Below are 13,555 nucleotides of genomic sequence, written 5' to 3'. Positions count from 1 at the left end.
TTTAATTCCTTTTTCCTAAGTTAAAAATTTGTTAGTATTCTCTTTTGCTAATTTTGAAAAAAAAAAAGAGGTAGCAGGAGTGTGCACTAAAATAAGAAAAACTTTTTCATAAGTTTGCAGTATCCACAAGCACCATGCCCATCCAATCACAACCCACCACCTTTAGCCTTCTCTCTATTCTCTCTCCAAATTCCAATTATTTTTTTATTTTTTTGGGGAACGTAAATTTAAATTAATTCCTCAAAACTTATTACTAGACTAGATTGTTTACTTGTTGCTCTTGTTCTTACCATCTTTTTTCTTTCTCTCTCTCTCTCTCTTTCTCTTTTCTTTGTTGTTGAGTCATAAAGGGAAAAGGAAGAAAGCAGACACAAATTTTCTCTGCTTCTTTCCTTTTTTCTCTCCTCACACAAAGCCCCTTATAATTCTCAAATTCAGAGTCCTTTGTACTATTTACTCATTTGGGTTTCAACAATTTTCAGCTTTTTACAGTGTCACCTTGTTTCTTCAGCTAGTGAGCTTTAATTATAGAAAGTTCTCTCCTTTTTCTTTTTCAAAATTGTTCTGTGGGTTCAGATCTTAATGAGAATATTTTGTAAGATTTAACTTGGCGTGAGATAATCTTTGTCTGTTATAGTTAATCCCCTCTTTTTTTTAAGATTATCATAGAGCTTAGGATTTTTTCTTTTGACATTGAAAAAGTTGAGTCTTTTCAAGATTCCTCAGGTTGGGGAGGTGGCTATGGTTAAAAAAGGTATTCTGATTCCTTATAGATGCTGACTTGTTGATTTAACACTGATATTGCCATTGTAAAATCTCAGCCTCTCTACATTTCCTCTCTGAGTCCTTTGCTTCCTCAAATTCAAAAACTTTTTCTTAAAAATGCATTCTTGAACCATCTTTAGTAACTTTTCCCTCTGTAATTTGACTTTTTTTTTTTTTTTGAGGTGGGGGTTATGGAGATTTTATCACCAGCTCCTTATCTTTCAAATTCAAGCTGGTTTCTTGATGAGGAAAGGAGCACAAAATGGACTCCAGCTGAGAATAAGGCATTTGAAAATGCTCTTGCCTTGTTTGATAAAGATACACCAGATAGATGGCAAAGGGTAGCAGAAATGGTTCCAGGGAAAACAGTTGTTGATGTAATTAGGCAATATAAGGAATTAGAAGATGATGTGAGCAGGATAGAAGCTGGATTAATTACTATTCCTGGTTATACTACTACTTCTTCTTCTTCCTCTTCTTCTTCACCTTTTACATTAGAATGGGGGAATAGTCATAACAGCTTTGATGGATACAAGCAGTCTTATGTTGTTGGAGGCAAAAGATCTTTGTCCAATAGGCCTCCAGAACAAGAGAGGAAGAAGGGTATTCCATGGACAGAGGAAGAACATAAGTGAGTTTTTTCTTCATTATTGTTTATTTCTGTTGTGTGTGTACTTCTTTCACTGTTTTTTTTAAATTGCATGTTTGGCTTCTTTCTGTATGGACCACACTATAAATTTTCTTGTATAGTTGTATCCCTATAATATCACACAGTTCATTTAACAACTTGGCAAAACATGTCAGGTAGTGGAATAATGAACCACCACCTAAATAATTATGTGACAAGTTGACAATAATAATCAGAGGCGGACCTAAAGTGTTAGGAGTTGATTCAGTTGAACTCATCATTTTTAGCGTAGATTATAAATATATACTAAAAGTGAAAACCCCTGAAAAGTAGCATAAATATTAATTTTGGATCCATGAAGCTCAGAATCTTGAACCTATTAAGTTTTCTGGTTGTTCTTCACTCTTGGGTGCTGAGAAAGCTGACATGTACGTTAGACTTGGTTTATCTGTTAAGTTTCTAAGATTCTTCAAGCATTGATGTTTATATGATCAAATTTCATGATTGACAAGGGGATTTGCTTGATTCTTGTTCAGGTTGTTTCTAATGGGGCTTAAAAAGTATGGAAAAGGCGATTGGAGGAATATCTCGCGAAATTTCGTTATTACTAGAACCCCAACTCAAGTCGCAAGTCATGCTCAGAAGTACTTTATCAGACAACTTTCGGGTGGCAAAGATAAAAGACGCGCCAGCATTCATGACATTACAACAATAAATCTCAACGATAATCAAATGCCTTCACCGGATCACCAAAAACCAACTCCAATCGATCAATCCACTGTGATTTCCCAGCAACCAAAATCGGCTGACAATGCCATGCACAAAATGCCATTTCAGTGGAGTCAGGTGAATAATGGCTTTAATTATGCAGAAGGAAGTTTGTTCATGTCTCCTCCTTATGGAGGTAACTCCTATGGGGACACTAAAATGCAAAGCCAAAGTCTGCAGCAAAGAGCTGCAATGCGTGAGCCTTACTTTGGATCTCAAAGTATGAATTTTCAGCTTCAATCGGCACAGCCTTACTATCATGCATGACATAGGCATATCCAAAATATTAGAACTTTGATCAGTGCATCAAAATATGCTTATTTTCAATTCAGTATCTAGCTTCTGTTACTGCTTCCGTCGGTCTACATCTCTCTTGTATTGTGAATATATGTTGCTTGGCACTTTGAGTTAGCCATGAGTTAGTGTGTCCTTTTAGAAGTCCTTACTCTCTGTAGTCTGTACTTAAAACCACAGTACAGGTGGAGTTCACAGTGGCAAAATGAGCATAGAGGAATGGACAAAAACCTGTAAAATCCTTTTGAGGGCATAATAGAATTACAAGAGATGCAAGGAAAATGGCCTGATTTTATGTGCATTTCAGGAAGATCATGGAGTATTACTAGCTATTGTACTCTAAATGAAAAACACAGACAAATAAAGGTCTGTTAGAAATTTTATGGCATTTGAGATTTGACTATTGATTGTAGTAACACCGGATATTCCTAGTGCACATTTAAGCTTTTGTTTTGAATGCAAATGTTTCCCTGTTGATAGACCTAACAGTCTTAAGGGTGTTTTCGCAAGCTTAAGCAGACACAGTTACTCTGTAGTTTTTTGACACAGCTTAGCAAAAACAAATGTTAAATTCGAATCCATTGTTGAATAAATCAAGTTTAAATCTTTGGATCTGTTTCTATTTGCAAGAACAAGTTTACTTGACCGCGTCCGACTTGAAAGCTTTATAGTCGAAGCTGAGTCTACACTCCACTAACTCAAGCATCCTATTCTTCAAACCTTCCCATAATCCAAAATCCCCACCCCCTTTTTCCTTTTTCCTTTTTCTTGGAGATTATGTATAATCTTTTTGAGATCTTTTTCAAGGGATCCTTTTGAAAAAATCAAGATCCCACTTGTAGGAACATTAATTAATGAGTAAACTAATATGATCTAAAGGTACAAAGCAAGATTCATGGCAGATTTGTCATACTAAATAATGGACTTGTCCTTCTTTCTTTTGGTAATCAAATGCAGTGACTTTCTCCTTTTAGACTCATTCACTTGAAAAGTTTCTTCAATGTATTAGTCAGTTTTGGGGTGACTACTGCACGAGTGGAGTGCTGAACAAGATCTAATCAGTATTCCAAAGAATATATGATTGCTTTTCTTATTTTAATACCATATCATACCAATTTCTTTTTTCTTTAAAATGAAAGTAAAAACAAAGATTTCACTTCATATGAAAGGAGCTAGTTTTTGGGTTGAGCTAAGCTCAAGGTTCCGTTTTAGTAGCAGCTAGCTTACTTGGACTTATAGTATATTCAAATCAAACACATCAAGTCGGGGAGGAATTCTCAATTTAGGGTGGCAAGAGCATTATGCTTATTTGGTTTACTAAAACAGTAAATACCACACAGGAAATGACAAAAAGTAACATTCTTTTATAAAAAAGAAGAGAGCATAATAATCTGCAAGTTGCAGAAGGGAAGTCACTAAGTCAATTTATTCGAATTTTCATCTCTTCTTTCACCAACTACAGCCACACATGCTAGTCCAACACCTCACACTTTCGGCAAACAAAAGTTGTTTTTCTTTTCTTCTTAAATACATTCGGATTACAATATTCTAATTCTTCTTCTCGGAAGATATTCCAATGGATCAAGCAGAGGACATTGTTTACATTTTACAAATGATGCTGCAATTACTGCTATGGTGTAAATAAGGTTAGCTCTGTGGACCACAGAGATCTCTGAATGATCTCATGTGGGGGCTTTTCTTCCTTATCAGAGAAAAAAAAATCATTTTTTTTAATAATCCAAGAATCTTCGAAGCCAGCTAACACACACTTCCAAACTCGGTGAATAATGGACTGCCCTTTGTAATTGGTAGGGGTTGAACTCACGACATGCGCCTAACCAACACATGGTCACACTGCGCTCTTACTACTGAACTAAAGCATCAGAGAAAAAGAATCTAATAGGGATGGAAAACATACTGCAGCATATGTATTTTCTAGTAAAAAGCGAATAACCTACCGGACAATCATTTTTCAAATGAAAATGAATATACAGTCATGTAAGGCTGTAACTGTGTAAGGTTATAAAACATAGTGTAGCTATTGGAAAAAGGAGAAAAACAAAATCAAATTTCAGCATTGAAGCAATCATCATAAATTCATAATCTTGATGGAACATCATACAAGAAGATACAGCCACTAGCTTCTCTTTTTGTTATTTGAGATACAGCAGTAATATATAGATATTTCTATGTAATTAATTTCTCCATTCAAGAGCAAGAATCCAGCTGAAGTTCTCTTCAAGGACTTCAACCAAAGAATAACTGGCTGGTATGATGATGAATCCATGACCATCTCATTTAAGCATTTAAGTGCCTGTCATTTTTTCTTGTTTAGGCTGTCAGACCAAATCCGAAAGGAAATAGATGATCGGAATTCCCTCGAACGTGCATTGGCAATTGATCAACAGTTTTAAACCATGTCACAGGTAGTTTCCCTTGAAATGGATAATCTCCAAAAAGGACATCTGTGATTCCTGTTCCTTCAGTTCCGGGCAACCAAGCTGCAACAAATGCATCTACTTTTTCCAAGAGCGATGGTTCTAATACCATAGGTCTTCCAGAAATCAGAATCGTCACTGTAGGAACTCTGTCAGCAACAAAGGTTGCAATTTCTGTTCCATTAAATGGAATTTTTAACTCTGGATCGTCACCACCAGTTTCACAATATGGACCCTCACCAATGGCCACGATGGCAAACGAGAAGTCTTGATTAGCAAAAGTTTCTGGTGTAGGATTTGGCTCAAATACTATCTCTGTTTCCTTTCCTATCACTTTCCTTAACGCTTCCAATATGGTTGTGCCTATACAAAGTGGATCATATATCCAGTTGAGTTTACGATAGTAATGTGCAAATGGTAAGTTGCTCGGACTCGGGTGCTAGTGTCCGATACGAGTGCAAATCTAGAGGTCGGATCCTTCATGATCTAAATTTCAAGATTCGGGGGTACAACGAGGTATGGATACGGGAGTAGGGATTCGGCTATAAGTAATTCAAATATCTAAAAACATAGTTATAAATATATGTCTAAATTATGAACATTATGTGGGTATTCCGAGAAGGAGAAAATATTGACAAGAGGAGAATCCGAGATGGAGATTAAAGGAAAATGACTGACATAGAAATTTCTATATACAAAATATTCCATTTTCTTCAATTTCACCCTAGCGTTTGTTTTGAATTTAGAAATTATTGTATTTGTCCCGAATTTCTCTCTTGATTTTGGTCAAAGTATCCAAAATCGGTTGACCAGATCCTGGTACGGATCCCACACTCACACCCACGTCGTGTCGATACGGGTGCAACATCCAAAGTGAAGAGTCCGAGCAACTTAGGTCTGTTAATCATGTTACAGATGGATTTGATGCGTAGTCAAACTAAGACACTTAAATCGAAAAGGAGGGAGTACTTACCAACTGTGATTCTGCCACTTTGTCCTGTCCATGTAGCAGTCCACCCTCCACACTGGTAACCAAGATCATCAGCATGAGTTCCAGCAACGAGGATCTTTTTGGCATTCCTATCTAGAGGAAGAAATGGTTTCTTTGTATCTTTCCCGTTTTTCAACAAGACTAAGGATTTACGAACGGCTTCACGTGCTACATCTCTATGTGCCTTAAACAATGTGACACAATAACATTGACTTAAGTCAGATCCAAGATGATGAAGTCCAGAATCACCATTTTTCAAATGCAAGACAGCTTAAAGAAAACTCTAACAGAGTCTAACGAGAACACTAAATTCCGGGAAAAGTTCAGTCTGAAAAATCAGCATTGATCAGAATCACAATTGCGTAGAAAAAAGAGATGGAAACATGTAATCTCATTAAAACTTAAGCATTTCGTGAAGAGAAAGTATAATAAGACAAGGTTCCGGTAAACAGTTTCAACATCAGTAGTGACGAAATTCTTCTTTCTTATTTTTTACGAGGGGTCGGGAGAGGCTATTTATACATTTTAAGCAGGAGTTTCTTCTTAGGTTCAGAAGAGTGTAAATATAATCGCAATAGGCGACAGAAAGAAGTAAGAATACCTCACAACCAACCAATTCTATCAATGATCTATCTGTAAATGGATGTTCAAATAATCCAGTAACAAATTTGACTCTCAAGATTCTTTCAACAGCATCATCTATCCTGGCCATCGATATCTCCCCAGATTTGACCAGTGATAACAGCTCCTCTAAGAATAATTCATATCTAAATGGCACCATCACCTGTAATATTCACAAGATGCAAACGGAAAGTTTGAATTAGGCTAAACAGCTGCAAATTTAGGCTTCAAACACTGTTTTGATCCTACCATATCAATTCCAGCATTGATGGTTGACTTGATTGATTGACGATAATCTGATCCATGAGGGTCAGTAAGCCGGTCAAGTGCTTCCCAGTCTGTAATCACGAGACCCTGCACCAGAATATTGCTTTTATCATATAACAAAGCTTCTCCGCATCTCACATGAGTATAATTGTCGCCCCATTAGAATGAAATAACTAAACAAGAACAGAGGTGCTCTTAGAAAAAGACACAGCAGAAGCTAAAGAGGGAAAAATCAAACATTTGGACCTCTCCCATACGCCCCCCTAACAACAACAACAACAACCACACAATATAATCTCACAAGTGGGGTCTGGGGAGGGTAGGATGTACGCAGCCTTACCCCTACCCTGGAAGGGCTGGGAGACTATTTCCGATAGACCCTCGGCTAAGCCTCTCCCATACGCCCTCCTCCCCCAGAAAAAAAGAAAAGAAAGTGTAGAAGCAAAGAGAACAAAAGAATAGGAAGAAAGTGATTTGTCATGTTAATTATCAAACTTAATCCAAATAAAGAAGTCATATTTTAGTTCTTTTTTTCAGGGATGCAAGTGAAAGTTCGGAAGAACATATCTTTCTGCACTTTTGTATTCAGGTGTGCAGTTAAGTTCAAATCTTTTTACCTTGAATCCAAGCTTATCTTTCAAGACCTCTGTCAAAAGATAACGATGAGTGTGCATTTTGTCTCCATTCCAGCTGGAGTAGGATGCCATAACAGTGCAAACTCCTCGGGCGATACAGTCTATATATGGTGCTAGGTGGATATTGAACATTTCATCATGCGATGCTATTGTATTTCCTTCGTTTGTACCATTCTCAGTTGCCCCATCACCTACGAAATGCTTTGCAGATGCCATGACATAATTTCTGAAATCAAGAAACTAGTGTCAACATTTCTGTATTTGAGAAAGCAGGTTTGTAGAAGTAGCATAAATGAGAGATAGATAGAGGAAGATAAGAGGTGCAGAACTCTAAATAAAGTAATCTATGAGGTACATGTTATATTAGGATATCATAAATACTTAGTTACCAAAGTAATATATGGACAACATCATTATACGAAGACAGATCAAACGTCCATTCTGTACTTGTTAGGATTCTAACACTTATGAAAACGTTCCTTGCAACTAGCTGTCTACATTACAGTTTGATGTAAATCATTCTACTAGTTTGTCAAAAAAACTAAAGCACTTCCAACTGAAGCATGTTTTGACAGGAGAATAATCCTGGCTTTAACTTTGCAAGATGACAAGTTTTGAATAAATGAAATTATAGTGCTCATCACTATCTCTACCTTCCAGCAACATAAGGATAGCCATTTGGATGTCCTTCTGGTGGCTGACCTTGCAATCCCGTAACAAGAGAGGTCATTTTTCTGACAACTTCAGTATCTTCACTGTAACTCTCGTAAAATCTTCCCCATCTAGGGTCTTTGACGACCTGCCATAATTCAGTTGGATCATATATTTTTGGATTCGGTTAAATGCCATTACAGAAGAAACTGCAAGAAGACACTAGAATTTCCTTTTAGGTAACAAAAATCTAACAACTTATTTTCTTAACTTGCATATCTAACAGTCTTGGAAAGTCTTACTTCAAGAGGAATATTGATAGTTAAAACATCTATGACTCATGAGCAAGGGACTATGTTCTGGAGACTGTAGTATCAGTTCTCTTAATGAATTATATCCAGATAGACAATTAAGTTAAGAAAAATTTAAAACTTAATTAGAAAATCAACCAATAATAAATCCTCATTAGCAGGTGTAAATGTTGGAACAGGAAATAAAATATGCTTGCTTTGCATTTATGTCAAGAAAGCAGAAAAGTTTTCTCAAGATGTCTATTTCATTAATAGCAAGTGGGGGGAATATTTTGTAACTCAAAGGGGTTCTTAGTCAAGCCAAATTTATACCAACAAGCATCAAATTTAGTCCTCTTTCCCAAAAGTGGCAATATTAAAGTTGAAAAACAAAGGAAAATTTTCTTTTTGACTTACAGCAACACAAGGAGCAAAAGCATATTGAGCTCCACATGCCCTGGTTTCAAGAGCTGTCACAACTCCTATCCTTGTGACTAAATCAGCATCTCTGCGAAATACACACCTGTATTATCAGCCTTTCTAAAACACCAAACCCACTTAAATACACTACTCCTTTTACTAGCCCATCATATAGTAATTGATATAAACAAAGAATAGATAATGGTACGAATCACAGCACCTACACCAATATCACTAGGCCAATAGAATAATCAAGCTGACCCGAACACCATGAACTATAATTGTCTATTCAACTATAAGTATAGAGCTCAACCTCACTCAAGAAACTCAGCTACCAGGGTGTGGGATGCGGGCAGTAGTTTTTGTCTTAAGAGACTCAACTACCTACACTACACATACAAGTGCATCTAACCTGGTGGCTCCAAGTCCAATGTTGTGAGGAAAAATAGTGGCACCCCAAACATTATTATTCCCATGAATAGCATCTGTCCCATAGAAAATGGGAATGCCAAGCCTGGTCTCAACTGCACCTTTTTGAAACTCATCAATCATGTTAGCCCAATCACTTGACTCTGCATTCTCAAATGGTCTACTCCCACCTCCACTCAATACACTCCCTGCAAATTTCATAACTAATTCAATAATACAAAGCCAAAAAACAAAAAAAGAGAGATAAAGGGGTTAATGAATTTCACCAATGCAACCATCTCTTATTGCAGAATGATTAGCAACAGCTCGTTCGATCTGGGTCATTTGACCAATCTTTTCTTCAAGTGTCATTCTTGATAAAAGATCTTTGACTCTTTCTTCAACTGGTGCATTAGGATCTTTGTAAACACAATCCATAATTGAAGATGAAGAATCAAGAGATCTTAATAATAAGTACTCTACTTAGATAGCCAGATAGATTTTACAAAAAAAATAGTTAGAGGAATAGACAAGGGGCTAAGGTTTCTATTTATACTTACTAGGATAGGATACAACGGGGATGATAATAATAATAATATAATAAAAGGAAAAAAATGAAGAGATAGTGGGAAGTGGGACCCGCATTGTTGAATAAGATATTGAAGCTGACGAGGCTCGTACACTTGTATGATGTTTGATTGGATAAATTTTTTAAAGGTTCACTTAATTCCACTTATGTGAAATTAAAAAAATTCTATTTACTTTTGGCACCATAATAGTATATACTCTAGCTATGATATAAACTTAATAGTTTCCCTATATTTATCATTCCTACCACTTGGGTAAATGTAATTTCTTTTCCTTTTTTTATACTAAACCTGCATTAAAAATATTTATTGGCGATACAAACTTGAATCATGTTCCATAATAACACATATTCTAGAGGGATGGCCAATGAAATTTGTTTCTGAATTTTTCTTTTTTAGGTGTTGTGAAAATTTTCAAAAAGGGTTTTGAAATGAATTCTTTAAATCAAATGTCATTATAAGAAATTATTCAATGAGCAGTTTTTACATATGATAAATATATTTTTCTAATAACTTTTGGTTGAATTTTTTTAAATATTGACAAGTTTCTTTTAAAGCTTGTCAGATAAAAATTGTATAATGAACTCCTTGATTCAATAAGAAGAATAAAATTGTATAAAATTATGGAATTACCTTATAATAAAAATAGTACACGACTTTTATTTTTTATTTATGGTAATAAACTGTGAATATTACCATAACAACCAAAAAGCTTTACAAACTAAGAGCATCTAGTTTCCAAACCACCTTCTAGGAAGGGTGCTCAGAAAGACAACTCCCCACCTATGTAATCTAATTACAGAGCCTATTAATCAAAACTCTATAGTTCCTAGCTCTTCTAGAGCATGTACAATTGCTATTCTCTCCCTAAGTTCTTTTTGAATCTGTAAAACTATAAACTCACTATTTACATTTAATTTCCTGAATATCTTCCAATTCCTAGCTTGCCATATATAGTAAATCATAGCTCCATAAATAGCTTCTTTTTTGAATTGCCTTCATTGTCTGTTTCTGATCCGTTGCAGGGTGCTTCTAGCAGGCTTCTGTGGGAGAGAGACACCAGTCAATATAGCCAGTTTTTTCTTTACTTCAGTGACCCATTCACATTGAGCAAAAAGGTGCAGTTGAGTTTCTGGAACTCCAAGCTCACATAAACAGCAGTTCATGTTCCCATAAGTCTCTGTAACCTTTCCTTTGTTAGCAATTTATCCTGATAAGCAAGCCATAAGATAATATTATAACACTCCAAACCAAGTCAGCTTCTCTCATCCTTGTCATATCCCCAAGCATTGCATTATAGCTACATGTTACTGAATATGTGCCATTTGGAGTTAGCTTATATGTGTCTATATTAAACCATTGTGCCATCATTTCTTTCAATGAATTCAACTTCCTCCAGTAATATCAACTACACTCTTGAGGTGGTTTATGTTCCAGATGTCTCTGCAGTTCTTTATATAAATCCCATGTACCCATTTAACCCACAACACATCTTTTTTAGTGACTATTTGCCATAACAGTTTGCCAATTGATGCAATATTCCATGATTTACATCCTTTAATGTTCAAACCTCCAAACCTTTTAGGCTTACACACTTTGTCCCAAGCTATCAGAGTACACAAATTTTTATGTAATTTTCAAGTAGTTTGATTGACTAGATTTATTTATTACTGTCAGAAAAAAAATAATGAACTCTCTTTTTATCTATTTATCGCGTTTTTACTTTAAGAAGAACTTTGGGGACAAGAGAGAGGAAAAAAAAAGCAAGAAGCTCTTATAAGTTACAGTACTACAGTAATCAATAAGAAACTATTGATTAGACTGGTGAGATCCAACAACCACAACAACAAATCCGGTGTAATCTTACAAGTGGGGTCTAGGAAAAGTAGTGTGTACGCATGCCTTACCCCTACCTTGCGAGGGTAGAGAGGTTGTTTGCGATAGACCCTCGGCTTAACGAACATAATCGGGAAGCAACCAACAATAAAAATACAAGAAAAAATAAAGACACTATGTGTAATAACAAAGATCTAAAAGTAAGAATTACAAGAATACTACTAACAAAATCAGTAAGAATGGCACAATATGGGATAACAAAGATTTAGGAGTACAAAAATGTAAGAATAGTACTAATACTACTGGTTGTTTGACTCAAAAGATATTGGAACCTTTTTGAATAAATCAATTAAAGAGAGTGAAAGGGTAAATCTTAGCTAAGTATAATAAACTCTAGAACAAAATGTATAAAAGATGAACACAATGGATAATATTTCTTGATCTTGCGAAAATGAGTGATCGAACGTTAAGAATGCCAATCTTTTTGTAGGAAAGTATTACAATCAGTGTTCCCCTCCACCTAAAAAGCAGAAAAGCCCCCTATATATAAGGGACAACCCCCTTCTAAACCCTCAAATACATATCATAGGGAATATTCGAAAGTATATTCCTAGTGTCCCCCTATTGGGCCTACACCATTGTAAAAGTTATACGTCCTCCGTCCGCTGCCTATCGTCCTCCACAGAATGTCGAGCTATGAAGATCTTGTCTTTTGTCGTGTTTGTCGATAGCCGTGGTCGTCCATATTTGGACCCATACAGTTAGTCCCTCCGCTTGTCGAGGTTGCAACTTGGTGTGTCCTTGATAAGAGGACACCACCCACTCCTTTGGAGAAATTTGGTTTCACGAAGCGTTATGGCTTGGCCAACAATGGGAGGTTAATGTGCTCAACAAGACCCTGGGTGGCGTATCTTATCGGAAAATGATGTCATTTCCACGTGCGTCATCATTATGCGTGTTTTCGAGACAGGGGATGAGAGGTTGTCGCTTCGATTTCGGTGCCATTCTGCAGCCTTCCGCTTCGATTCTGGTGCCACCCAATCCTATAAATAGGTGGAGGGTTTGTTTTTTCAAAAACTCTTGGCCATTTTGTCTCTGGTTATTCTTTCTCATCTCCCCCGTGTTTGTTCCAACGATTTCTCTGCTTCCTCTTCTCCCATTCTTCGTTCTTGGCTTTCTCTGCTATTTTAACACCCTTTACGCCGAAGAGATGCCTAGAATACATTGATCTCGTGAAGGGATTTATGACGCCATTCCGTTGTCCATGGCGCTCCCCTCTGGCAGTGAGGACATGACAGTGGAGGAGGAGGATATCTTTCCCACCATGAAGGAGTTGTTGCCGAGACACCCTATGTCTCGGAGCGACTTTCTTAAGGATCCTCCTCCTCCTCCTATCCTCGTGTTCTCCGAAACTGAACAAGTTTATATTGATGCTCTCCGTGCAAAATATAAAATTCCCGCTCATGTTGATATGGTTCCAGTGGGATGGGACTTCGTGGAAGTCCATAGGCCTGGGTACTGTGCCTTTTATAAGTGCCCTTTCGTGATCGGTCATTCCTTCCCCCTTCTCCCGTTAGCGGAAGAATTCTGTCAATTCTATCAGGTTTTCCCGACACAACTTTCCCCGTACACGCTTAAAATACTCCTGTTGTCGAAAAATACGCGGAGTTGGCGGGGTGCGAGGTTACAGTTCACCACCTTCTACACTTGTTTTCACCCAACTTTCATAGGGGTACTATGGTGCATTTGAGGCATCGTGGGACGAAAGGACTGTGGTTAGGACCGATGACTGAGCGAGTCACAAATTTTGGCACAAGTACTTCTTCGTCAGAACTGAACACATCGTGTCTGACCCCGCTAGGTTCCCGGAATGGTGGAACGAGAATCGTAAGTGTAACCACTTGTTTTACTCTTTCTTTTCTTCTTCATTCGCCTTAGTGTTTGTTTGCTTCTCGT

The 13,555-nt window shown here is 36.9% G+C and overlaps 2 protein-coding genes across 3 annotated transcripts; one reads left to right on the top strand and one right to left on the bottom strand.

Moving 5' to 3' along the window:
* The first annotated feature begins 276 nt into the window (after positions 1-276).
* Positions 277-2,972, top strand: LOC107817548 (transcription factor DIVARICATA). Of its 2 annotated transcripts, XM_016643402.2 has the most exons (3): positions 277-754; positions 948-1,396; positions 1,930-2,972. In XM_016643402.2, exons 2-3 carry the CDS (start codon positions 957-959, stop codon positions 2,426-2,428), a joined length of 939 nt encoding a protein of 312 aa, XP_016498888.1. In that variant the 5' UTR covers positions 277-754; positions 948-956; the 3' UTR covers positions 2,429-2,972. The 2 variants fall into 2 exon arrangements, with proteins under 2 accessions (XP_016498888.1, XP_075075644.1); XM_075219543.1 differs by having other exon boundaries at positions 289-1,396.
* A 1,536-nt stretch (positions 2,973-4,508) lies between these two features.
* On the bottom strand, positions 4,509-9,751 carry LOC107817549 (uncharacterized). Its single transcript, XM_016643403.2, has 9 exons — positions 9,464-9,751; positions 9,181-9,385; positions 8,766-8,856; positions 8,061-8,206; positions 7,390-7,633; positions 6,755-6,859; positions 6,486-6,668; positions 5,867-6,068; positions 4,509-5,256 (listed from the first exon to the last, which is right to left on the bottom strand). The coding sequence occupies exons 1-9, from the start codon at positions 9,612-9,614 to the stop codon at positions 4,787-4,789; spliced, it is 1,797 nt and encodes a 598-aa protein (XP_016498889.1). The 5' UTR covers positions 9,615-9,751; the 3' UTR covers positions 4,509-4,786.
* Between the last annotated feature and the right edge of the window lie 3,804 nt (positions 9,752-13,555).

This window comes from Nicotiana tabacum, chromosome 8 (assembly GCF_000715075.1).
Source record: "Nicotiana tabacum cultivar K326 chromosome 8, ASM71507v2, whole genome shotgun sequence".
NCBI classification, from domain to species: Eukaryota; Viridiplantae; Streptophyta; class Magnoliopsida; order Solanales; family Solanaceae; genus Nicotiana; species Nicotiana tabacum.
Note: the sequence above shows the minus strand (reverse complement) of the source record. Positions and strands in the feature narration are given on the sequence as shown.

Bases quoted from the DNA above. Each gene is read 5' to 3' on its own strand.
- LOC107817548 (XM_016643402.2), top strand. From the start codon at position 957: ATGGAGATTTTATCACCAGCTCCTTATCTTTCAAATTCAAGCTGGTTT. The intron at 1,397-1,929 runs GTGAGTTTTTTC...ATTCTTGTTCAG, and splicing joins TGGACAGAGGAAGAACATAA to GTTGTTTCTAATGGGGCTTA.
- LOC107817549 (XM_016643403.2), bottom strand. From the start codon at position 9,614: ATGGATTGTGTTTACAAAGATCCTAATGCACCAGTTGAAGAAAGAGTC. The intron at 7,634-8,060 runs GTAGAGATAGTG...TCTTGATTTCAG, and splicing joins TATCCTTATGTTGCTGGAAG to AAATTATGTCATGGCATCTG. The intron at 6,069-6,485 runs GTATTCTTACTT...ACATTGTTTAAG, and splicing joins TAGAATTGGTTGGTTGTGAG to GCACATAGAGATGTAGCACG.